At 41.5% G+C, this 25,903-nt stretch overlaps 1 protein-coding gene across 1 annotated transcript; it reads left to right on the forward strand.

The window, feature by feature from the left end:
* The first annotated feature begins 996 nt into the window (after positions 1-996).
* grk5l (G protein-coupled receptor kinase 5 like) lies at positions 997-24,576 on the forward strand. The gene is made up of 16 exons (XM_053325032.1): positions 997-1,452; positions 15,089-15,184; positions 15,299-15,411; positions 18,114-18,191; positions 18,596-18,693; positions 18,847-18,939; positions 19,986-20,049; positions 20,138-20,278; positions 20,364-20,554; positions 20,704-20,741; positions 20,939-21,028; positions 21,137-21,345; positions 21,435-21,572; positions 21,799-21,936; positions 22,138-22,269; positions 22,357-24,576. Exons 1-16 carry the CDS (start codon positions 1,401-1,403, stop codon positions 22,438-22,440), a joined length of 1,755 nt encoding a protein of 584 aa, XP_053181007.1. The 5' UTR covers positions 997-1,400; the 3' UTR covers positions 22,441-24,576.
* Positions 24,577-25,903: the final 1,327 nt, after the last annotated feature.

A 25,903-nucleotide genomic window follows, 5' to 3' on the forward strand; every position in this document is an offset into this window, starting at 1 on the left:
CTGGACACACTTGCTTAATAGCTACTGCCTGCCTATTACGCGCACTTAAGGGCTCAAGATTGTAAGTGTGGGTATGGGGACGCACCCATTGTGACTCGTCATGGTAGGGAAACCACGGGTGTTCCTAATAATTATCATAATTAACGATGGACGTGTTTTTTTCAAGCACTAGGCCTATAGTAACCCATGACACAGCTACATGGACCCGAAGCACCCACATGGTCAACTATTGTTATTTTATATTATTTTAATTTAAACAGACATGCTTCAATGACATTGTTAGTATGTGGACATAATGAGGTCTTCAAGTCAGTTCTGTTAGCCTGTGGAATAATTCTACCACCAGAGGGCGACTCTTATTTTTCCACTCCATATTGATTGCAACAGGGAGCAACTTTAACCTTATTTGTGTCATTGCACTAGAACCAATATTAATGATTAGTAGAGAATGAGCACTGGCATCTGAGTTTACAATGAGGACGTCCTATCTTTCTATTAATAGGCCAATATAGTGTGACGGTTAAGGACAGCCACACAGGTGTTTTCAATTATTGTGGTTGATTAGGCCTTTGCTCAGGTGGAAGGTGAATGTAACTCTGCAGGCAGTTTGAGGACGTTACCAAATCACAGATGCAACAACGAACACGACGAGAGGGAAGGACATGTCGAAACTGGAAAGGTTTGCCCCCATCAACCTACCCAGTCTGAGAGTGGGTGACATCAAACAGCTGGGGGGTAGAATGACTGATGTGGGGTCAGCTTCAGTGAGAGGACAACAAGTGAATTTTAATGTCTACGCTTATGGGAAGGCATTTCATTTAAAAAAAAAAACAAAACATAGCGGTACTGTGCTTTTATTGTGATGACAGGTTGTCTCAACTTCTGGTGGAGTTGTATCTGCCTGTGGCTTGACGCAGCTGGGGACAGACAAGCCCAGCCCATTTTGATTACGCACCAAACAGAGGTGGGGGCGCGCTGATGTCCTCTCTGGTGCACTCAGCCAACCCCTGCTGTTGAAATGTAAAGCTGGTAGTATCCTGGTGTACCGCTAGAAAGAATATGCTGATAGGACCCGGTTTGCGTACATCGGCATCTCCAACTTGATCCTTTTCTGCATTTGGGGAGATTCCGCAGCCAAATTACGCATGGAATGGTTTTGGGGGGATTGGAGTAGAAATGCAGCGCCGCACTTCCAGCCCACAACAAGAACCATGCCCAGTTTACATTTCAAGCAAATCTATGACATCCTGTTTTTATCCCTTACGACTTTGATATGAGTGATTTTTGCTCGGATACCGACGAGGAGTGAAGACAGTGTACACACCATCCACGCTGAAGGACGCTGGTCTCGCTGCAGACGCCTGTGTAACGAAAACCTCTGCATTTAGGATTTTTTTTTGATGGAGCTGGAGAACATAGTAGCCAACACTGTACTGCTAAAAGCGAGAGAGGGTAAGTTGATATATATAATAGTGCAAATAGCAAGTAGGCATGGTAATGTCACATTTTGCGCTTAATATGCAGAAAAGGTGGGAATAATCGTACTGATGACGGCACTATAGGTAGCCCTGCGGACTGTACGGCTCATTATAGCAGGTAAATCCTCCAGATGCAACAGACTTATTATGCAACATGAACATATCATTGAACATTGAATACCTGGTGATCAAATTTAACCTGAGCGCAGGCTGATGGATTATGTTATCCTCATCGATTTTGACAGATCATATGCGCCCCCCCACCCCCCCAAATATATGTAAGGAGAGGAGAGAAAAAAAATCTACCTCCCACATCCGCTTTCGCTGTCTGTGCAAATGAATGCGCTCTTTCGCAACATTATACATGCTGAGGCACACATTGGAGCAGGGAATAACTAACTATGGAGGGAATGAGTGTAGGCTGGCTGGCATTTGAACGGTGATTTGATGACGTGACTGGCGTTGAAATTTATGTACGGGGCCTGTACAGAGTGTCTGGTGTGGGTAGACAGTCAGATATCTGTGAGAAAAGATGCCGTTTGACTACTAGTCTGAAATATAATTAACAGTAAAGGGTCTTTAATATCTCTCCTTTTTTTTGTTGAGGAAGTCAGGGTCGCGCTGAGGGCAGGGGGGAGGCCAGCAGGTAAACATCATTCAGTCTGACTCCATGATTGATTCTCATCAGTGGGAATAAGTCAATGACAGGAGTCTGGAGTAAATGCAGTTTTAGCTGAGCCTTACATTGTCACTGGTTTGATTGTACAGTCTAAAATGAAATAAAACAATCATATTTTAATGCACCATGCCCCAAATCATAGGCTTTTGTCCCAGGATGCTATGGGAATATTTTCTTTTTGTTGGTGACTTTATATTTAATAAAATAACTGTATACTTTACCTATAGGAAAATGATTATGGTTTTAAAAATGTAGATAATTCCCAGTGACTTAAACCATATTTGTGGAATTTGTCCTTACTGGAACTTCCTTAAAGTCCTCTGGAGGGCCGCAAACCTGTTATGGGATCCACACACACACACACACACACACACACACACACAAAAAAAAGCTCCAGCATCATACTTCCCTGGAACTCTTTGCTGCATACTTGTGTGTTTTTTCAGAATTCGTTTTAATCTGAAGCACTACTCAGAGTCTCTCACAAGTGCAAACACAAGTTTTGTCGCAGCATGTGGTTTCATGTGGCAAGAGCCTCTGTGGATATGAGGGGTGACGCAGGAGAAGACTTGTGCGCCTCTGGCAGCTCCTAACCGTTTATCTCACAGTGATGACATACTTTGGGGGGAAAAAGGGCAGTCTGCAGAGAAGGCTGAAGCAGTTTCATGGGAATTAATGGAATAAAAAAGTGGAACAGGAAGCTGAAATGCTGTCAAAGCCCATACAAAGGATGCGTACGCCTCGAGGTCAGACTGGACGTTTGTTTTATGGGAGCAGAGCGCGACTGGGCTGGGTGAATTAAGCTTCATGAATTAATAAGAGCAGTTAATGACCCATGAGAGATCTCGCTTGTCCCAGCTGCTCCATTGGTGCTCATCCAGTCCCTGCCCTGACTGTGTGTGGGAGAGAAAAGGGCCTTTTACACTTTCACATTAAAGGATGAGACGGTTCTTTGAGTTAATAGCTGAAGCACGACTTTCTCAGCGGCTTGATCAATGGCCTCTGTCCCTCAGATGCAGCCTCGTGAGAATGGATCAACAGTTGAGTTGAAATGTGTTGCACTGCACACACTGAAACATGTCACAGGTTGTTATGAGTGTGTTATTGGTTGTGTCCTTTTTAAGCGTCTGAATCATTAGAGGTTTTATCTTACAGGGCCCAGTGCCAAAGGCTGTGCAATTCTCCCACTGTTCACTTGTATGTATGGCAGAGTACAGGATATACAGAGGCACATTTTAGGTCACATACCAGCAACAGTGGGAGAATGTGAATGGAGCAAATAAAGAGTGTTTATTCCTGTTTGTTTATACAAGTGCTTCTTCCAAGCCAGAGCTGAACCGGGAGACATGCATCCTCTGTCCAAACGCACTCAGGGATGCGCAACAGGAAGGCCCAGTTTACACTGCAATCTCTGCCTGTTTATGCCAGCGTCCTCACACCTCCCAAATCAGTAAAACAGCACGAGTGGCAGCGAGGCGTAGAAATAAAAAGCTATTGATATCTCCAGGCCAGGAGTGGGCAAAACAGGCCCTGTGCCAGCCTTGCATCGGTCTTTGGCTCTTGTGTGTTGGCCATGACTGATCTGACGGCACTGGTCTGGGTTTTACAGCCAAGATCGTGTGAACACTAGTCATTGATTATAGGGGATGGGGCAGCTCCCCTCGTGGATTAAGACCAGCTGGGACACGGCTAAAACTTTTTTAAATCGAAGAGGATTTATGATCAATATGCTTTTTCATGTTAATCATAGAGTGGAACACGTAGCACATTTTGATTTCCACTGGACCACATTGAACCATCTCGCTAAGTAGTCTTGAGCACTATCTTACATAAAGCCATATGCGCTATCAGTTAGATGCAGCCCATAAGCTATTTAATCAAATTGATCGTTACATAACAAACTGAGTGGGCTCCTGCCATCCGAGCTCCATCTTCCTGTGGAGCTGTTCTCCGGTCTCTGCGGAAGATACTTTATGGATGATGAGTATGCGGCGAAATGATACACCCCGATCTCCTGCGTGGTCATCTGAGTATCATCTGACAGTCCACTGTTAACCATGTCAGAGCAGCAGGAAATGCTGATGTGCTGGTCTGATGAGATAGTGTCTGTATGTTCTGTGTCAGCTGAGGCAATTGGAGGAAGGGGTGTCACAGAAAAAACTCAGGCCTGACGTGGCTGTTTGTTACAGTGTGTTTATGAGAAGACTGAGTAAGCAGGTTTGATACAAGGGTGTGCTGTACATTTGTGTATGATATTAGATGGAGTGTGCGTGGATGTGAATTCCTTTGTTTAAATGTAACTTGAACTCAGCCACTCTGACGAGAACAACATCAGTGCAGTAGACCCCGAGCTTAGTGTGTGTGTGTGTGTGCGTGTGTGTGTGTGTGTGTGTGTGTGTGTGTGTGTTCCTCCTGCCTGCCTCCCCATTCACAACTCTTTCTGGCAGCAGTCGTAGATTCCGAACCAGGCGAGCGAACGTCATCGGCTGTCCAAGTGAATGAGAGTAAGGGGGGAAAACTGCATTGCTGCATCCAGCTGCCTTTCTTTGAATTGCGGTAACTGAGCCGGGGTATTTAGTTTGGGCTACTAGACTGAATTCCACTCCGCTACCGCTGCTGCCTGCCGGCTTTCTCATTGGTGCTGTCGTGTTTTTGAATGTTGTAGCCGTGCAAGTAAAAACCATTTGGTGCCGCACAGCAATATAGACATACAGTACATATTTCCTCGTGTTATGGGCGTGTTGGTAATATGACCTGAGTAGTGAAGGATAAACTCAGATTAGAAAGTCTCAGTTTAGGTCCAGGTAACTAAGGTGAGACATCATGATAACAGGAACATGGCAGCTACCCTCTCTGTTTGCTTTACCCTTTATTTCACCCTTCAAGCATTTTCTCCAACAAAAGCTATAAAGCCCCCCCCCCCCCCCTCCTCTCAACAGTGTATTTTCCTTCTTGTTCCTTCAGCTGGTTGTTTGACTTTCACTGTGCAGAATGATGTATGTGCAGTATGATTCAGTTTGGAGCCAATCGTGGTCCAGTTTTCAACTAACACAAGTGTGATGTGGAAGCTTGAAAGCCTCCAGCGCACAAACACAAAGAATGAACTTTACAATAAATCTTGTATCTAGCAGTTTAAAAGTATTCTGGCATCTTTAATGAGGAGAAATGAGTAAATGTTGGAAAAATGGACAAAAAAAAAATTCTTGAGGAAAAATGATATTGGAGACAATATATGTATGTTATATAGATCATAAAACATGTCTGGAGGGGATCTTTAAATACTTAAATTAGATCGAGAGGCAAACATGGAGACTTGAACTGTGATCTTCTACAACACTACTGATTCATTTGTTCGTTTTCAGCATGAAGAGACAAAGAGGAATCTCTGATGTAATGAATGATCTTGTTTGATCTTTGACGGCCTGTGTGGTTTAGATAAAAATCAGTGTGTAATTGCATGTCTCAAACAGAAACAGTTTGATGGGTCTAAGGGTTGTCAAAATAAAAATGTAATAATAGCCTGCATTTAAATGACATCAGTGCAGATTTATGACTTGTTTGTGTGCTAAAGTGCAAAAGGGAAAACCTAACATGATCGGTATCTAAAGATTGTGTGATCCAGTCATTTCAGATCCTTTTTAAAGCACAACAGCATTGGAGTCCTAGATTCACATTGCAACAACACCTAATTGGATTGTGTTGTGTTTGAAATCAATCCTACCATGTGTTTTTTTTTTGCCCCATTGCACTCACTCAGAACATCACCAACTGATCTGTGACTACAAGAAGCTACAATTGATTGAAGATAACAAAAGATATTAAGCGTGAGGTATTTGTCTGTTAAAGCGATTTGTGCGGGCTCTGAACGTGCACTGTGTCCTCGAGCTCCTGCTGCAGAAGGGGTGGAGGGGAGGGGTGGGGTGGGGTGGGTGGCGGGTAGGGGGTTGGTGTTGCTTCATCATGTGATGCCACAGCAAGTCTCAGCAAGCCAGGGGAAATGCTGTCAGTGGGCCTATGCCGAATTCTGGTGAAAAGGAGCCGGGCAACCTGTTCAAACCTCTCAACTGTCAACACACACAACACAAGGTCTTTGTGTCTCATCTGATCGTCTACCTGTCAGCTAATGGTAATGTCAGTATGAATAATATACAGTAGGCGCTTTGTCTTTTTGTAACACACACACACACACACACACACACACACACACACACACACACACACACACACACACACACACACACACACACACACACTTTCTCTCCCGCTTCCACACAAACAAAAACACTTGCCTGGAGTGCTCCTCTCTCAGGACCCCTCTGAGAGGACGGAGCCATGACATAATGCTGTTGACTTTTATTGGGCAGACAACTGGAGAGCATTAATGGAGGGGAGAGTAAAATACACAAGACTCTTGTTTCCTCGACAGGTAATGCTGACGGGAAAGGCAAGGGATGTGAAAAGAAAAAAAAAACCCAGGGGAAGAAAGTCTCTTAAGTAGCTGCGGGACTGTTTGTGACTAACCTAACCCATTTTTACATATTTCATATTTATCTCTCATATTAAAGAGATAGATTTTACGTTTTCTCTTTTAGTCACCCTGCAGATTAGAGCCCCAAAATGTTTCCTGCCAATACTGGTAATAGTTAAAGTGTTGCAGAATAAACATTTTATTATGCGAGAATCTCCTACAGTAAAACATTTAGATTTAAAATTTAGTAAGCAATTTAAATATGTCATCTTGGGTCCTGGGAAATATATTTTTACTATTTTCTGACATTTTATTTACAAACCTCAAAGACAAATTAATTATTAATAAAAAAAAGATCATCTACAGATTAGTTATTGAGTTGCAGCTCCAGGTAACGGTACAGAGCAGTTTTTGAAATTCCAGTGAAGCTTCAGTTGAGGTTAACATGAGGTTGATACCGAAGACAAAAGTCTTCGGTATCAACTGTATAAGTCAAATTTTTGCCAGTCCTCCAGAACGAAAAGGCAAAGGGATTCTTCCTAGACTCACTATCTCCTTACCAGTAGTTATACATGAAGAAATAAACTAAAGAAGCAGCAGAGATACCCATTCCTCCATCGACAACACGCCACAAGGCTCGCTGTGTTTTGAGTAGGAGTGTGACTCATTTTTTCTTGAGTGGAAAAATTCAGCTCTCTGGCCCTTACTATCTCTATTGTTATTGCTGCCTCTACCCACACATACAGTATACGTAACTCAGCTGGATGCAACAAGTTCACGCCTGTTCTCCGGGGGTTGTCGAGTGGAATTCTGGGAAATCCAGGAGATAATTATCAAAAGTAGAAGTAGCTTAGGGAGTGTGGATGCAGAAAAAAAAAAGTGAATTTAAACAGCTTGTCACCAAAGTACTCCAGGAATGCACTGAGCAGCCAAACTGATGATATCTAGCTCTGCGTTTCCATCATTTCAAACATACAGGTGAATACTTATACAGCATTTTACTGTGTCTTTATGTTCTTCCTGGGTGCTGCCATATTTCTGGAACATCATTTGTGCATTAATCAGAGAATAATCAATCCTGTCTATCTTTTGAAGCTTCCTCCCTTATGTCTCCTGCTGTATTAGGTGCCAAATGCAAAGCTGTGTGCTTTTACAACGCATTCATGCAAACTTGCAGTCACACCACAGTCAGACATGACTGTGTAGTAAGTTTTTATTTCGCTAGTGTTTACTAAGTCATCTTAGTTTTTTAAAATGTGAATGAATAGTCATGTGCATGTGACTGCTGTCCCACATGAGCCACTATAGGTTAAGGTAATGTAATCTATGGCCTGAGGTCTCCTAACCGTGCAAAAATGGAGCAGATTATAATGTCTATTACTGTAAAAACCCAATAATTCTCAACAGTGTGGCAGAGACGGGAAAACACCACCTCGTCTTCCTTAAGGCCTACTGTGAGTTTTAAACAATATAGGAAAAAAGACAAACAAAACTGCCCCTGAATAAGACCAAAATACCCCAGAATATCAGATAAATGTGGAAAAATCTGAAACAGCTGCTTTCTCTCAGCAGTTCAGCTCAGTTAAGTCCACAACAGACTCTTTTCTTTCTAGAGATGTTGCCATAACAGGGACAAAAGAACATGGAATGTCAACATACTGTAGAAGTAAGACGTGGAACAAACATCTTCTAGAGGAGTGTGTGTGTCTTCGAGAGGGGGGGTGGGAAATGGAGAAAAGGCCAGCCTGAGAAGGGCAATGTAATCACTTTAACCCTATTTCCGGGATGGGTATTTGTGCTATACGAACACGCACACACACACCCACGTTCAATAATATCTGTCCATGCACAGTGCACCATGTGTTCCATCAGTTTTATAAGTTAGGTCTCTTGTTTTCACTGGAGGCACTTTCCTCAGCGCTCTCTCGCTTGTGATGTAACTGCAGAGTTTTGCTCTGAGCAAAAAGAAATAAAATCATCTCTCATACAGATGTAGGTTTGCATAGTCATAATATTCTCCCTATCAAAACATTTATGGAGGTGAACAAACACACTAACAGCTAGTCAGCGCGGAAGGGCGTCCTATTATGGCGAGCTTCATGTGGACTATGCTCTGTCCTCCTGGATCTTTATGGTTGAGCAAACAGCATGTATTACCCAGCGTGCCCTGAGATGTGTGTGTGTGTGTGTGATGCTCTGATCGGACAGGCTGGTGGATTATATAATTTCAGACTATTGAATGTACAAACTAGGATACCCGCCCCCGCACTGCTTTCACATTCCATATTTCATATATTTATAGGACAGGAAACTTGTGGCACCTGACTCTTCCCTGACAGGAAATGTACTCTGCTTTCTACTGCTGTTGTGAGATTTTTGTCCTTGCAAACAAGTTTTCACACTCGACAATTGTTCACTTATGAAACACACACAGCACAGTTAGTGACAACTGTCACAGCTCGCCAGCTCTGAGGTCATGGACCGGTTTGACCACCTCCGTTTGTATTAACACATTGCTCCTGCCCTTGGGCTGGGTGCTATTTATAGCAGTGATGTTTACAAGGACATAAAGACAGGAAAATAGTCACGCTTGTGCCCTTTTTCTTAAAGCTCTGTGCAAATGTAGTTGTGGGCAACATGTTCCACACAGACTTTATGTCTAAACCCATCTTTAACATGTACACATTTAGCTTTCATGCTAAATACAGCTGCATTGTTAGGGTTGAGGTCAAGCTAGATTCAGATGTTATTGTCAGCGCAGCACACTTTGTGTGTTGGGACAGGGCTGTACAGTTACATCGATACTGCTGATAAGATCTCTCTTTTATTGTCTGACTAATTTTGAGTTTATGACCCCTCATTAAGTGGTTTCACATGTGACCCCGCAGCAGCTAAAAGAATAGTCCAGCGTTGCCAGGGTAAAAGTGGACGTCACAGATGTTTGCTCTGAGCGCGTTGGCAGATGTTACAGCAGAATCATCCCGTTATTATTGCGATAATGAGGAATACGTGGACGGAGGGGCTCGTTGAGGATGGTAATAAGGCTGGACAGAGGGACCGACATGACATCATGGTGGAACAGGGCAACAAAGAGCGTCTTCCTGCTATAGTCCTCCCCTCCTGCTCGGGTCTGGGCAGCGTTTCCCTCAGCTTCCTGTGGCACACAGACCACACATACAAACACACACATGCTACACTTAAAATGAACCCTAAACTGTCCTCCTTTCAATAACAAACCTAAACGTCACAAAGACAGGATTAATTCTAAGTGTCGGATTGCATAGATTTATTTATCAGTTTAGTGTACATTAGGATTAAGTTTATTATTACTAACTGTAAAATACATATTTTCTGTGCAATTTAGCTCTACATCCCCGTTCATACTGTATGCTGTACATAATAATGTGCACTTTCACACATAACTTGCTGCACAGCACACAAACAGCACATTCTGAAAAGGTGTGATATATTTTCAAGCAACAGCAGCTTCTTTGTTTTGCAAGATATGTTTATTAATGCTATGTCTCCTTGATTTAGTTTTTTTGATATGTAAAGGAAGCTGTTAAGAAGCAAGATGTAGGGCCTTGAGAAGCAGGAACAGGATGTTTTACAGAGAGCCCATGCAAACGTTCTTATTTGTTTGATCGTCCCCTTGTTGTGTTATTTACGTCTCAGATTTTGCATGTATAAGAACACCAGCCCTTACCTGCAGTCCTAATGCAAATACACTCCAGCCATTGGAACAGTTGGACATTGTAGGAGAGAAGGAAGAGGGAGACTCAGAGAACAAAGGCGTTTGTATCACAGTCTGGTGCTGGTTTGCATCACTGTGTTTGGTACCTTGCTGACCAACAACTGTACGACTCAACCACAAGGCCGACATTTTAACAGTTCAGACAAAGGAGGAGATGTGAGAATGAGCCAGAGTTTGGTGATCTATAAGAGATCATTGGTTGTTTGTTAACCAGTATAAAAAGTTTAGATCAATGAAGAGATGCTATGTGAAGTGTGAAATCTTTCTCACATTTAGCACAGCGGAGGTGTACACAGCCGCCTGTATATTCACAGCTCTACTCGCTACCAGCACACGTTGCTGCTGTTGCTGCTGTTACATATATGCCAGATGCATAGCATGAGTTTCAGGATGTGGTTTCGACTGGTTGTCCACAATACATCAGACTGCATGTCTGGTGTGACAGTGTAACTGGAGGTGTTTTTGAAACCTCAGAGACCATGTGTGTGGGAGCTACAAACTGGTTAATGGCTTGGATTCTTTTGTGTGTCAACACTTTATGAATATAACCTCACAGCTAAACGGGGACATTTTTGAATGTGTGGATGGATGGGGGCCTGCAGGACTGCCCGACTTGGATAAATTGAGCATGAGGTCATTACTAGAGAGAGGTCACAGTAGAACTCTGTGCGCACACACAGATGTTTGGGATGCCGGTAACCCCCTGGTGTCGCGCCAGACGGATGTCGTTCCCTCTATGACCTTATTTTTGCTTCACTTGACAAGCCTTGATGATGTCAGAGCTGCTAAGCAGAAACATAAATAAAGGGCGGTGACCACACTGCCCGCATGGAACAAATTAGACTGACAAGTTCCTGTGTGCAGTGTACCCACAACGCAGTGCATATTTCTGCTCATGTGTAAGTGACAGAGCATGAGAGAGTGAGAACTGTTTAATAGAAAAAGAAATAAATGGGGGAGCGAGGACAAGAGGGTTTATAGAAGACATTTACATGCATAGTCATACTTTTAATAGACCTGTTTTATTATACAAGGACCCAGATTTACTGATTTGGATCTAAAATACAGCACATGTAAGTCAAATATTTATTCTTGTAGTTTCAAATCTCAGTGTTGATATTAGCTATCCTTTTCAAACTTCTTTACTTCTTCTAGACCTAGTTTTTTTTTTACATCTTGCCAGAATATTTTCCCTTCAAGATGCAGATATACAACAGCTGACGGCCATAAGGTGTGGAACAGAATTTATTTGAACTGGTCTGATTTAGGTTTGAATTTTGTTTTAAAGCCAACACATCAGAGACATCTAAAGACACTGAGACCAGACAGACTATAATTTATGTCCAGATGGATGAGTCTGTTGTGTGGACATAAATAATTTATGCATTATATTTTAACGTTTGTGAGTAACGGGTAGGAGTGTCTGCATATGGGTATCCAAGCCTTTGCACCCAACAGGATAGAAACAAAATAAGGCAGTTTGAAATATGCTGACAGAGTACTGGTAGCTAAGCAGCGTGGGTGCATGCTTTCATCTCCACTAACTTTCTCACACCCTGTAACTCTGTTTCTTCTTCTCACCTAGCAAAGAACAAAGTTTTAGGTTTTATTGACTGTGCAGAATAGCTGTGGCCCCCAATTTGGGGGAAGGGTATATCTCAAGAGGTCACAAGAGAACTTGGATGATAAACAGGAGAGGGGGAAAATGTATTATGTCTATCTATTATTATAAGAGTTGTCTCTAATCTTTATTTTTCCTGTGAATTTCTGGATAATTTTAACCTCTCAGGCTTCTGAAAATGATTCTAATCAATCTAAGAGGGACAAATGACTAATGGCTAACTCGTAAACCTATGCAGGCTACCGCCTCATTTTTAGAGGTCATAAGCCAAAAGGTCAGGCGACAACTGATCTATAGGATAGTTCTGTTTAATTTGCTCATAAAACTGTTAACTTCTGACCTTATGTGACCCTAAAACAGACAATTGTTGGGCCTAAAGCTGGAAATGAGGTCTGTCATTGGCTGGCAGCAACTTTGGCGTGGTGATCTAGATTTGGTGATGACAGAACATCCTTAACAGAGTCTGAAAGTTAAAGAGATGCAGGCTGACGGGAAACCGAGAAAGGGAGGAAGGTGATGGCAGGAGAGACAAGTCACTAAAAGCCGGAAGAGATGAGGAGAGAGAAAATGAAAAATAAATAGGCTTGGAGAGCGCTGAGAAGGAAAGAAAACAGGATACAGAAAGGAAAAGGAGGAACTACATTATTTGTGGTTGTCTCAGCATTGTGTAGAAGTTGAATGCTTGGGTGGAGGACCCATGTTTGGTACAATTATTTGACATGGCATTGACCCTTCACAGGAAATCTATGCCATTTGGTTGATGCTTTTATCCAAAAACGCCTTACAGTAGCACAAGTGCTTTCATTTTTAGATTAGTGGCCCCAGTGGGGGATGACCTTCTCCGCTCACTGTACTGTTGTGCTTTTTGGCGGACATCATGTTTTTATTAAAAGCGATTATAATATCAGACCACACAGCTAGAGCGTGCTGACATTTTGTTGCGGAGCATAACTTTACATTAACTGTTTTCAGAGAACAACTGGTGCTTAAATAAGGAAGTGGGCCTGTTTATAGCTTGTTTGGTCTACAGTAATGTTGATGAGGAGCAGGTGCTGGGAGTTAATGATTCTCTCAGGGGATATTTTGACTTGAGTTATTAATACATTCATGCTTCATGTTTGTCTAAGGTGATACGGCTACCAACCCGTGCGTCTCAGCTGCTGTGACGTTGAGTCCTCTATGTAAAAACCAAAACTACGTCAAGTTAGAATCATTTTATGTGGATTTTGTGTATACAAAGCGTACGGAATGGATTAAAGTGTGTTTTTCTGCTCTAACATGAGCTGCAGTCGTTAGTTTGCCTGGCTTACAAGCTTACTAGTAACCTATCATTACTTCTGCAACCATGGAGCACATAATAAGCTGTGTTCACTACAATATTTTGTAGGCTACAGGTTATATTATAAAAATCCCCGTTCAGGACAGCTACATCCACTTTGGCATGTGGTAGATAGCCCTGGATGATTATATATCAGAGTGTTGGCTAATGTTAGTTGCTCTTTATTGGATTTGGAGAAGTTTACGCTTCATTAACTCATTACATCAGAGTGTTAGGTTTGCAGACTCATCAGTACTCATCCTCGAAGCTTTTTGATGCCCAAGCATTATAGAGACAACATCTAGAATGTATTTATGATGTATGTCTTCCAAATAGGAGATCAGCTGATTAAAAATATGACTTTTTGCCTGATCTTTAACTTGATATCGTGTATGTGCATATTAAGACCTTTTTATACATTATTTTAGTGTCAGCTGGAAACAATAAAAATCCAGCTTGCTAAATACCACAAATTTCAAGTGGTAGGTTTGCCACAGTTATTGTAAACAGTTTATTCCTCCTGGTATGTGTGGAAAGCTTGATAAAGGTTTGACCAAAAATTGTATCTAAACTCAGTGCTGACATTGGCAGTGTGCCGGAATTCAGCATTTTCTTCAGTATTCACGGTATAAAATATATAATGATGAGGTATAATGTGCATGTACAGGTGACTGACTATATTGATGCATTAAATAATGAAACAACCAAATTTGCTCTTGTTTAATCAAAATATAGCACTTAAATTATCAGTACTCCTCCTGATTCATACAAAAACATGTCAGTATGAGTCTTTAATCTTCATGGTGTTGAGTGTTATTGAAATTTCCTTGAATTCAAATCATTGAGAGTGTCAAATAATACACCAAAGGCGTGACAGTGTTTGAGATTAATAGATATATTCAAACAGCAGAGGAGGATGAGGCTGTAATCCAAGAGGATTGATGGGAAAACTGCTAAAGACTTCACTCAGGGGCTCCAGTATGACGTAGTGCCTCTCGCATTCCTGGGTTATTACTTAAAGATGTCTGCTTGTCATTACCTCTCCTGCTCTCATGCTCTCAGTGTTGCCTCTCACATTGGACTAGCTGCTCGCAGCCAATTTCCACAGCACCGAGCAGTTAAAGGAAATCCCAGTTAGTTCATTATAACAGTCTTCGCATATTAAGAAAAAAATAAAACTGAGATGAACATGACGTAGGGTTCAGCAGCTGGAATGGATGAAAAACGGTGAAACGAGCCCTCACAATTGCTGTTCTATCCCAATCTTTGGCTGGTGTAAGATGGAAAGGCAGAGGTGTGGTGGTCAAATATGAAAGGCAAGTTTCAGAAAGTTTTCCTTTAAAGATCTAATGTGGATGTAAATGATTCGAGTTCACGATGCTGCAGAAAGCTGATGCCCAATTATTCAGAGCAGTGGAATCCAGTCTGGCAAAGTCCCGGGCTTTGATGGGAACTGAGCCGGTCAGAATAGGCTTTCTGTCTGTGTGGACACAAACACACACATTAAACACACACTGTTCCACTTCCAGAAAAGCTACTGACTGAGACAGAAAGACAGTACAGAGACGAGAAATTTAGGGCGGAAGTGAGACGTAATCTATGAATTACATATACATGCTGAGATTATGATTTAATTCAAGGGAGAATCTGAACACAACCCCCTCTATGCTTTTAACTATCAAGCCTTCATTTGCTCCTGAAAATACACTTTGATGACAGTGAAACTTTTCCATCATAACGTCTTCTCCTGTTGTTTTGCTTTTTCTGCAGGTGGAGGAGGAAAGCGGAAAGGGAGGAGCAAAAAATGGAAGGAGATCCTTCGCTTCCCCCATATAAGCCAGTGCACTGAGCTGGGAAACAGCATCGGTAATATTCTGCGTTTGCACTCGTGTGTGTGCTCTCTTGCATTTGATGTGTTTGCCTGTGTGGATATGGCTGTGTTTTAAATTGTGTGTGGGTTTGTTTTGTGTCTTTCTGCAGAGAGGGACTATGTCAATTTCTGTGAGAAACAGCCTATCGGACGGCTTCTCTTTCGTCTTTACTGTGAGACCAGACCCAAACTGCAACGATGCATCCAGCTACTGGATGCAATGGTACACACACACACACACACACACACACACACACACACACACACACACACACACACACACACAGATATAAACACAGAGTGGAAGGCTACCATTAATCCCAAAATAGCCACAGGGAAAGTCAATGGTCAACTTTCTATTTCAAATTAATGATTATAATTAAAGTGACCGTGAGCAAAGAATTTCAAGGACTAGTTTGACAATTTATTGGCTTTCTCGCTGAGAGTTAGATGAGCAGATATCATTCTTATGCCTTTACAGTAAATATGAAGCTACAACCAGCAGCTGCTTAGCTTAGCATAAAGAGTGTAAAAAGGGGCAAACAGCAAATCTCGCTCTGTCCAAAGGCTGAGTATATGTCGTTTGTTTAATGCATACAGAAACGACACGTTGAGGTTTTATCAGGGGTTATGTGTCAGACTATTGCCGGGCACTGGAAGTTCCTGGCCCATGCAAGCAGCAGAGACAGAAGTCACTGTGCCTGGTCAAGAAATAGTCTTCCATAAAATGTTTTTAAGTGTTAGGATGAGGGTGTTTTTCCATATAAAACAAACAAGCAAAAAACAACTCTTTGCTGGATGAATGCACGTCTACAAAACACACGCCTGTCCACCTTTTCAGTGTACTCACTTTGATTACAGCGTACCCAGTGCTGGGTCAAGCAGCGCAGAGGGGACAATTAAACTGAGTAGTGATTATTCAACCAGCTAGATCCCCCCCATCAAGCCGGCTTGCCCCTCTCCCCTCCAATCTCTCTCTCTCTCTCTCTTTCTCTCTCTCTCTCTCTTTCTCTTTCTCTCTATGCGTCTAGACGGAATACCTCCCACATGACACATTTAAGTCTTTATCTATGCCCAGAATATCTTTGCGGGCATGCAGCAGGACAGAAAGGACAGCATTGTTTCCCACAGCACCCCATCCAATCCCAACACGCTCCCATCCCAGCCCCCTCCCTCTTTCCACCTAAAAGTGACTGTCACTCTCAGCGAGGGGGAAACCACTTTACATGCACTCATCCCAAACACTTGTTGGAGCTAATTCTGCAAACCATGTGACCAACTAAGAGGCTGCGCTCAGTGTTGAGCATTGTACTCACCACTTTACTGACAATAAAGCAGTCCCGAGGGTGATTACAACCAGGCAGGTGTTTCAAGTGTTTAAATGACATGTGAGTCCTGTGTGAAGTTTGGAAGTTTAACTATAAAACTGTTTTATGAGAGAGAGTTTTATGTTTTTTGAGATGTGTAGAAGTTTTAGTTTCTTTACATTGAGTGTGTGAACAGGCATAAAGACAACTGTTTTGAGGGGAGAGGGATTGTGTGTGTGTGTGTGTGTGTGTGTGTGTGTGTGTGTGTGTGTGTGTGTGTGTGTGTGTGTGTGTGTGTGTGTGGAACAGAGGAAGGAATGCACTCAGGCGTTCCAGTGGTTCCTCTTACATCATGAGGTGTGTGGATACAAATGTGTGTGTGGGTGTGTTGGACCCCCTCTGCTTCCAAAAAGGCTAAAGGGGCATCTTCTATTCCCTTTGGCTGAACCCCTGCTGACAAGGGTGAGAGTCAGACAGCTCATTTACTGTGTGTGTGCGTGTCTGCCTATGTGTGTTTCTCTAGTGCCTCTGATAACAAATCCTTAGTTAATCAACACTTCTTGCTCTTTCACCATTTCTCTCCACCTTATATTCACACTCATATATTTACATTTGAATAATACAGTATGTATTTATTACTGGACTTCTCGTGGCTTTGGTCTGAAGTGTCAGTGACGCTGTGGCTTTTTAAAGCCTGTTGTTCCTAAAGCTCCAGGCTTATGTGTGTATGTACTGTATATATATGTGTGACTGTAGATGTGTGTATGTGTGTGTGTGTGTGTGTGTGTGTGTTTTGTAGTGGAAAGCCGGTGACGCTGGTGTGACACACTGTGACACTCCAGGACCTCAAGGAATCCCGCAGTGTTTACTGTGTGGTTGCCAGGCAACACAGGACCATGTTGGATAAAAGCCACTGATAGAAAAAGTCGAGCCAGCATGCAGCACGGGCGCCATGTTACCCCCGCCCCTCTTCCTTTTTCAAAAGTTAAAAGCGCTGGCTACAAAATGCGTCACAGCGCTTTTCATGTCGATGCCTCTATGAGATGTCCAATATGTCCAGTGTGTAACGGCCAAACTTGTTTGTGTCAACAGCTACGTATGTTCACACACAGAGTCAAGAGCGCCATATGTTTATGTGAGAGTGACAGCAGCACACAGAGATACAGAGAGTGAGAGGTGTGTGTCTGCAACGTGGCCTTTTTACCACCAAACAGCAGCTACTCCAGCATACACATTAAACACAAAATCAGTTGTTTTTTCATAGTTGGGAAGCAGAGGAAAAACTTGATCATAAATCATCACCACTTTATGATGATTTGGGAGGGTATATTTTTTGTTTTTTTTATGTCCTTTATTCCTGCTGATTGTATCTTTGATCATTATAAAAGATGAGTTGTGTTTTAGGGAGCCTCACCATGGCCTGAGAGAAGGGACAATGTAATGTTTTATGTAAGAAACTGGTCTTTTCCTGACAAAATTATTTAATTGCTGCAAAGTTGTACAAAGCTACAAAAAGAATTATAAAAAAATGTAATTTTTGTTTGTCTCTGTCCTACATTGACAATAACTTTGGATAATGCACACAATGTTATTAATGCATGTTATATTGTGTTTTTAGGAAGACTATGAGGTGACGCCTGATGAAAAAAGGAAGAGCAGAGGAGATCAGATCATCAAGACTTTTCTCTCAAAACAAGTACGTTTCTTCATCTGATACATTTATCAACTGTTTTTAATTTACATTTAGCTTTAAAAGTGAGCTTTAGTAACTTTTTACAGTGACTGATTCTCCAACTGTGGAAAATAACTGAAAGCAGACAATAATGTTGAGTTACAGCTGAATGAAAGCCTCCCGAACACTACCCAGGGTACTTACCAGGGTGTCGTAATTCAGTTAACACATTAAATGCAGAAAAACAACAATGTAATGTTTGTACAAAGTGTAAATGTACATTATGTACTGATACAGTTATCGTGATTCGCTCTAAGAGAAGTTAAGTGTGTTAACCCCCAGTTTGATGTAGAGTGTGTAATAAAAAGTAATTTATTTGTGTATGTGTGCGCATATGTCACTGTGTGTGTTTACATGTGTTGATGTAGTCACCTCAGCGTGTAGACATAGCAGAGGTCTTTGCCGACCAGTGCAGAGAGAACCTCGAGCTCAGTCCATGTAAGGAGATCTTCAGCAACTGCCGCAAGTGAGTGGCCTCTTACCTGTCTGCTGGTAGTGGCTTTACCTTGTGCCATGTATATAACAGTAAAGATGTTGTGAGATACATTTTAATATATGCAATGTATATTCTCAGTTGTATCTGTGTTGACTGTGGCTGCTTTGTTGTGTGTTGGAGCAGGGCTGTCCACGACTACCTGAGCGGCGCTCCCTTCTCTGACTACCAGAACAGCATGTACTTTGACCGCTTCCTGCAGTGGAAGGTGCTGGAGAGGTTGGCTGGAAAAATCTTTTTTATATTAAGCATTCATTTAAAAGCCCTAAATTCTTAATTCATTTACATTTACAAGTTTTTAAGTGGAAAGTTTAGTCTTTAGCCTGTTGGACAAACTTAACACAGGTCTGTAGTTCAAAATTTAATTTTTACCCTGAAACTCAAATCGTGTGATCTGTTCTAATTTTAGTCACCAACCTTAAAATCTGACAATGATTAACATCAATAATCATTTATGTTTACCAGAAGCACACATCATACAACTTAGGTTCCTTTGTTATATATTTCCTTATTAGAGAGGAAGACTATGATGATGTTTTTAAGTAGGTTCAAGGTTAGTTATAATCTGTTCCTCTTCTCATCTGTTATTAGGTTATTAGGTTTCACTATTTTAAGCTATGAGGAGGAGAAAAAGGTGGCCCAAAAGCCTAACTTACTACTTTACTAACAATGTGTTACAGAACAAACAACTTACAGATAACACAAACTCAAACATTTTCATAATTTTTCAAACATTTTATCCTGGAAACAACTTGAATGGCACCTTAAAACAACCAATGAACTGTCTAAAACATAAAAAAAAGACTAATTCAAAACAATAACTCAACTCAATATCTTTCACCCAACATGGTTAATAAAATATATACTCACACATGCAATTAGTGTCTGTCATATAATGAAACTTGTGACTTCCTGCCCAGTTTTGGGAACAAAATGGAGTGAAAAAAAGTGAAAGTGAAAGAAATGGACTCTGATAGAATTGCACTTGACTTGAGGGATTCTTAGGAGGAACAGGATGACCCCAGACAGGAAAATATTTCATGCAGAGTGCTTTATCAAAGGCAGTTAGAAGTAAACAGCAGGCTTTCAGAGCAATCCTTGATTGTATCCATGTCTGGGAAGTGAAATAGCGTACAAGAGGCCCCACCCTCTCTACACAGGAAACAGACTAAGGATGGTATTGAGTTCCGCAGATAATATCTCTGTTCTAATCAATACTGTACGAGTGTCTATTAATGGGTTTTGCTGTGTCTGTGTTCTGTCAGGCAACCAATCACTAAAGACACATTCAGACAGTACCGAGTGCTGGGAAAGGGAGGATTCGGAGAGGTAAGAAATGCAGTTTATGAAGATAGTGATAGATGTTGAATACAATGTTTATACATTTAAATGACTCTATACATGCTATTTTTCTCAGGTGTGTGCCTGCCAGGTTAGAGCTACAGGGAAGATGTACGCCTGTAAGAAGCTGGAGAAGAAGAGGATCAAGAAGAGGAAAGGAGAGTCCATGGCACTCAACGAGAAGCAGATTTTAGAGAAAGTCAACAGTAGATTTGTTGTGAGTACCTACTCAATCTTATCTTGTCCCTTTTCCTTTGTCCGAGCTTTTTAACCTTTTTTAATGTGTTTTTCTCTTCTTCTAGGTGAGCCTAGCATATGCATATGAGACCAAAGACGCTCTGTGTCTGGTGCTGACTATCATGAACGGCGGAGACCTGAAGTTTCACACCTACAACATGGGCACACCAGGCTTCGAGAAAGACAGGGTCCAGTTTTACGCCGCTCAAATCTGCTGCGGACTGGAGCATCTGCACAGAGAATGGATCGTCTACAGGTAGTGATGTGAACACTTTGAAATGCATTTTGAGATGTAGTTAAGCTGAGTTCAGTTTTCAAAAGAGAGTTGACTGACTATGTTGAATCCGTTGTGAATAAATGATATTGTTCTTTGACCACACACTGAATGTGCTGTGTTATTTGCAGGGATTTGAAACCTGAGAATATCCTATTAGATGACAATGGTGAGTTTTGACGTTTCATCAGATCAAATTTCTGGTGACACCTTTGTTTACGGCATTTCTTTTTGTTTTGTTGCTGATGAACAATGTCAAACTAAAGTCACAAATCATAATCCATTTCTTGGGTAAAATAAGTTGAACGCATTTGTGTAAAAGCATGCAGTTTATGTGATTAGATAAGCCTGTCATCTACATTGCAGGACACATCCGTATTTCTGACCTGGGGCTGGCTATCAAAGTGCCTGAAGGAGAACTCATCAGAGGGAGGGTGGGGACAGTCGGCTATATGGGTAAGAAAACAATCAAATCAATGTTTGCCAGGGTACATTAAGTAGAGTAGATTCACCCAAGTATTTACCAGTTTTCAACCAACAACCCAATGCCCCTTTTCTCCTCAGCTCCGGAGGTGGTAAACAATGAAAAGTACAGCATGAGTCCTGATTGGTGGGGGCTGGGCTGTCTCATTTACGAGATGACCGCTGGACGATCCCCCTTCCGCGCCCGCAAGGAGCGTGTGAAGCGGGAGGAGGTTGAGAGAAGGGTGCAGGAGGAGGAAGAGGAGTACAACGACAAGTTTACAGAGGACACCAAGGCCATCTGTAGAATGGTGAGGGTTTGATGGAGAGTTGTTCACACAGAGAGATGGATGAATAATGAATAATGTAATGAGTCATCTCTGCATCTGCTCACACCCAGCTGCTGACCAAAGACCCTAAGCAGAGGCTGGGGTGCCAGGCGGACAGAGCAGTGGGCGTCAAGGCCCACTCGTTCTTCAAAAACATCAACTTCAAGAGGCTGGAGGCTGGAATAGTGGATCCTCCATTTGTGCCTGATGTGAGTAGTTTGTAATGTTGTACACACTTTGAAACACACCTATTGTGAAATGCTGCCTTTACTGCACTCAGTAAGGGTTTTAATCTATGAGCTAACTAAAATGGCCACCGCAGGAAACATGTTCTTTTAACTAAAATTCCATGATTATAAAATATCTATTAAGATAAATGCGTCTCCTGTTTTTCCTCTCCAACTCTTCTTTTCCGTGGTCATTGCCCTCTCCCAGCCTCGGGCAGTGTACTGTAAGGATGTGTTGGACATAGAGCAGTTCTCCACAGTCAAGGGAGTAAATTTGGACCAAACTGACAATGACTTCTACTCCAAATTTGCTACAGGCAGCGTTTCCATCCCATGGCAGAATGAGGTAAGTGTGTGCACTTAGTTTGACATTTTTAAATGCTCAGTGCAGTTTGTACAACTGCTGGAAGAACTTGCCTAATAAAGTTCACTGAACTTCAACTTCTCTTCTCTTCTCTTCTCTTCTCTTCTCTTCTCTTCTCTTCTCTTCTCTTCTCTTCTCTTCTCTTCTCTTCTCTTCTCTTCTCTTCTCTTCTCTCATTTCTAGATGATAGAAACTGAGTGTTTCAGAGATTTGAATGTGTTCGGGCCTCAAGGGACAAGACCTCCGGATCTTGACTGGAATCAACCACCAGAGCCGCCCAGACGCAGCCTGCTGGACAGGATCTTCAGGAGACACGTAAGTGAAATCACACACACGCACACCCATAAAACTCATGATAATTTCAAACAAACTAACTCACTTAAATCTCTGTCTCTGTTTTAGCACCCAGAGGTGTCTATTTCCCACAGCCGCATGCAGTCTTCCAGCGTAAACTCAGTGGACTCCATGTCCAACTCTGCCCCCTAGTGGCATAGTGACAGTGTGGGAGCCACACACACAAAGGGAAGGAGCTCTGAGGGGCTTCCCCGCTGCTGATTGGTCCACTGCCGGGGCCTGAGCAGCAGCCGGAGACAGCCTGTCTAGAGCCTAAATGGTCAGCCATTGGGGGGGGGTGGGGGGGGCTGACCAGGCCCTGAGACCCCGGGCATTTGTTATGGGATGTTGCAGAGACGTTTGGAAATATTCGGACAAACCTTACTTACCCTCAGGATTGTTGGACTATAGAACAGAGCCACTGATGTTGATGATAAAGGATAGAAAACAAGCTAATATTCAGGGGATCCACTGTATAATAAAGACCACCACAGGGAATAGAAGATGGGGTCTTGGTGAATTTCTTTTTCCAGAAAAGGACTTTCTTTTTCACTCATTATGAGTCTTCTTTACTTTCTGGCCTATATCTTGTACCAATATCTCTCAATAGTGTCACCATCTGTACAACTCTGACTATAACTCATTCTTTCTCTGTATTTTTCCACCTCTCGTACCTCAAATCACTCCTAAACATTCAGAACACATCACCTCGACAACCTCAACACATAATGTACATTGCCTTGCATACACTCAGGCCAAAGATTACAGTTAAGTTTTTGTGATACTGTTGTCATGTTGATTTATTGGTTTTTGAAGGTTTTTAGCCGTCATTCAGAACCACAGGGGGGTCAGAACGTGGGTTGCCTGATCCATTTTATACACATTCTCTAAATATGAGCCTGCAGACATATCATATAGCTTAAAGCACACACACATACATACACAATCAGACAGATGCACACAGACAGAATTGTGAGAATTGTGTTGTGTATTCATTGCATGGACAAGTGTAAGTATGGACAGCTGTATCCCTTTGCTTCTGCATACCTCATTCCACTGATGTTACCATTGTATACCATACAGCACAGACGTCTCCCTCGGTTTACAGTGTCACTTTATATATGACATGATGTGGAGTTTGAAAAACAAAGTAATATGCTGTACAGAAACAGAAATTGTCTCTTTTTTTTCTTCTTTTTTTCTGCTCAATTTTCTGCACAGTCCCCATGGAGTGGAGAGGAACACATGCACTCAGCCTGACTTCCAAGTTGCACAATTTTAAAATAATGTCATGCTGTTTCTTCATCAAAATGAAAATGTTTTACCTCTGATCATCAAGGCACATTATTGTATTGATATTACCACACACCGCTTGTTTTCTATAGTTAATCCGATACTTAAGTGTTCTTGCTCCCTTTATGCCTTTTCCATCTATAAGATATTGCTGCGTAGCCATTGTTGTCACATGTACAGGTTTTTATATTTTGCCCCGTTAACATTTCCATGTTCTTCAAAACGCCTCACCAATCTAAAGGGTCTTCCTCTTGTTTTATTTCCAGCTGTAATCAAAGGCACAGGGTATATGATATATTATCTGAGTTTTATTTATCCTATTCATCCGGTGAATTATATTGTCATATGAAGATGGAAGAAGACGCCAGAGGAACCCACAACACCACACAAAGAAGTGGCCTTCTCTCAGCAGCACAGCCAATTAAAAGGGAGGAAGAGCTCAGTCTCTTCTGCATGTTTCAAGAATGTGGTATTTTCCTATTTGAGGTAGTGAAAGCCGGTTAATGCAGTAATATAATCGTCCTTATTGATCTCACGCAAAGCCTGTTTTCTTTCTCTCTCTCTCTCTCTCTCTCTCTCTCTCTCTCTCTCTCTCTCTCTCTCTCTCTCTCTCTCTCTCTCTCTCGTTCTCTCTCTCTCGCTCCATATATATATATATATATATATATATATATATATATATATATATATATACTTGATATGAAAAAAAAATCTCAATCAGACTGAAGTGCCTCCTTGCATGATCTCCCAGACAATGCCCACACAGACATCAGCACTTTGTTTGTCCTCTGACTGTCATGATCTGTTTGTTTTGCTGGGGAACACGTCAACACAAGACTCACACAGTTTTTTGGATGGGAAGGGAAGGAGGAGAGGAGGGAAGTGGTGAGGGAATTCTGTTTTCCTTCTTAATGTGATGTACAGCAAAGTGCTGAGTGCATGTGAAAGCCAAACCCACTGTGTCCTTCAAGTCCCAATAAACTCTGTGCTATAGTTTGAGTACTCCACAGTACACCTGCCTCTTTATTTCCCTGTCTCCTCTGTCCTTGTGCCCGCAGCTCATTTCCTTGTACATATTCAAATTCAACTTGAGGAAGTTGTTTTCTTGCACGCATTGTTATATATTAAACCTTAATGTACAGGCAGTCTTGAATTTAACATAATAAAAAAACAGGAATATAATGCAGTCTGCATGAATCTGACAGTTATACAGTTATATCATCAGTTAAGAGCATGAAGTCTCACAGAGGATACTTGTGGGGGAATAACTTAGTCAAAGACCCCATTGGTAAATTAAAAAGTTTAAGAAAGACAAAAAAAACATAACTTACATATGTGACAACAATGTTGATTTCTTCCCACAGGCAATCATAAAGGGGCAACTGCATGGATTGTATTATTCTAGATTAGCTAACTCATGACCTTTCACCCTATGAAAATAGTACTTTATAATGTCTTCAGTGGCTCTGGATGTCTAGAAACTATAATATTTAGAATGAATCCTGCATTACAAAGACACTGCATTACAAACTTGGAGCATGAAATTAGCATTATGTGAAGTGTAGTTTGTAGTTTAACCCATAGAGATGAAAAATCGAGAGTAGTTGTTGCATTGATTTTTAGCATCTGTTTCCCAACTTAATGGAAGAGCAATGCAAAATCTCTAGAGTATAATTGAGGTGCGCTGTTAATCTATGACTGCAACTTTATTCAATGTAGGAAAAAAAATCGAATTTCAGCCAGGCAACGATTATTTTGTTTCAAACTGATATGCATCCACTAGAGGATTTAGCGCACCTGTTACAGAAGTCACTGTTGCTAGGTGAATTTATGAACTGAACAACAAACATCCAGTGCTAGAAGATTATATTACTTCATCTGTTTGATCACATCAAAAAAAGGTAGCATCTGTTTTCCTCTCAGTTTTTACCATTTTAAAGTCACAAATATATGAGATGGCTGTTTTATAATTCCATTATATTGCAACAAATATCAGATGGAATTATGGGAAATAAAACAGATGTGTGTACTTGGAGAAACCTGTAAAAATCAGACCATTCAAAAGGATGGATACAAACCTTTATTTTATCTTGAAGCTATTTAGATACCTTAAAAACTGTTATTTAAGCACACTCTATATGAGAAATCCAAGAAAAATCCAAAAAGTTTATGATACACATTATCATTCAGTAATGATTGTCTTCTACACATATAAAGTTTAGTGGTTTTCAGATATACTTTTCTACAGGAGACACTCTTTAACCTTCTATGGTTCTTAGATCTTTTTCAGACTGGGATCTACATTTGAGAAATGCTTTTTGCC

The sequence above is a fragment of the Scomber japonicus genome, chromosome 9 (assembly GCF_027409825.1).
Source record: "Scomber japonicus isolate fScoJap1 chromosome 9, fScoJap1.pri, whole genome shotgun sequence".
NCBI classification, from domain to species: domain Eukaryota; kingdom Metazoa; phylum Chordata; class Actinopteri; order Scombriformes; family Scombridae; genus Scomber; species Scomber japonicus.

Bases quoted from the DNA above. Each gene is read 5' to 3' on its own strand.
- grk5l (XM_053325032.1), top strand. From the start codon at position 1,401: ATGGAGCTGGAGAACATAGTAGCCAACACTGTACTGCTAAAAGCGAGA. The intron at 18,940-19,985 runs GTTGGCTGGAAA...GTGTTCTGTCAG, and splicing joins CAGTGGAAGGTGCTGGAGAG to GCAACCAATCACTAAAGACA. The intron at 21,937-22,137 runs GTAAGTGTGTGC...TCTCATTTCTAG, and splicing joins CCATCCCATGGCAGAATGAG to ATGATAGAAACTGAGTGTTT.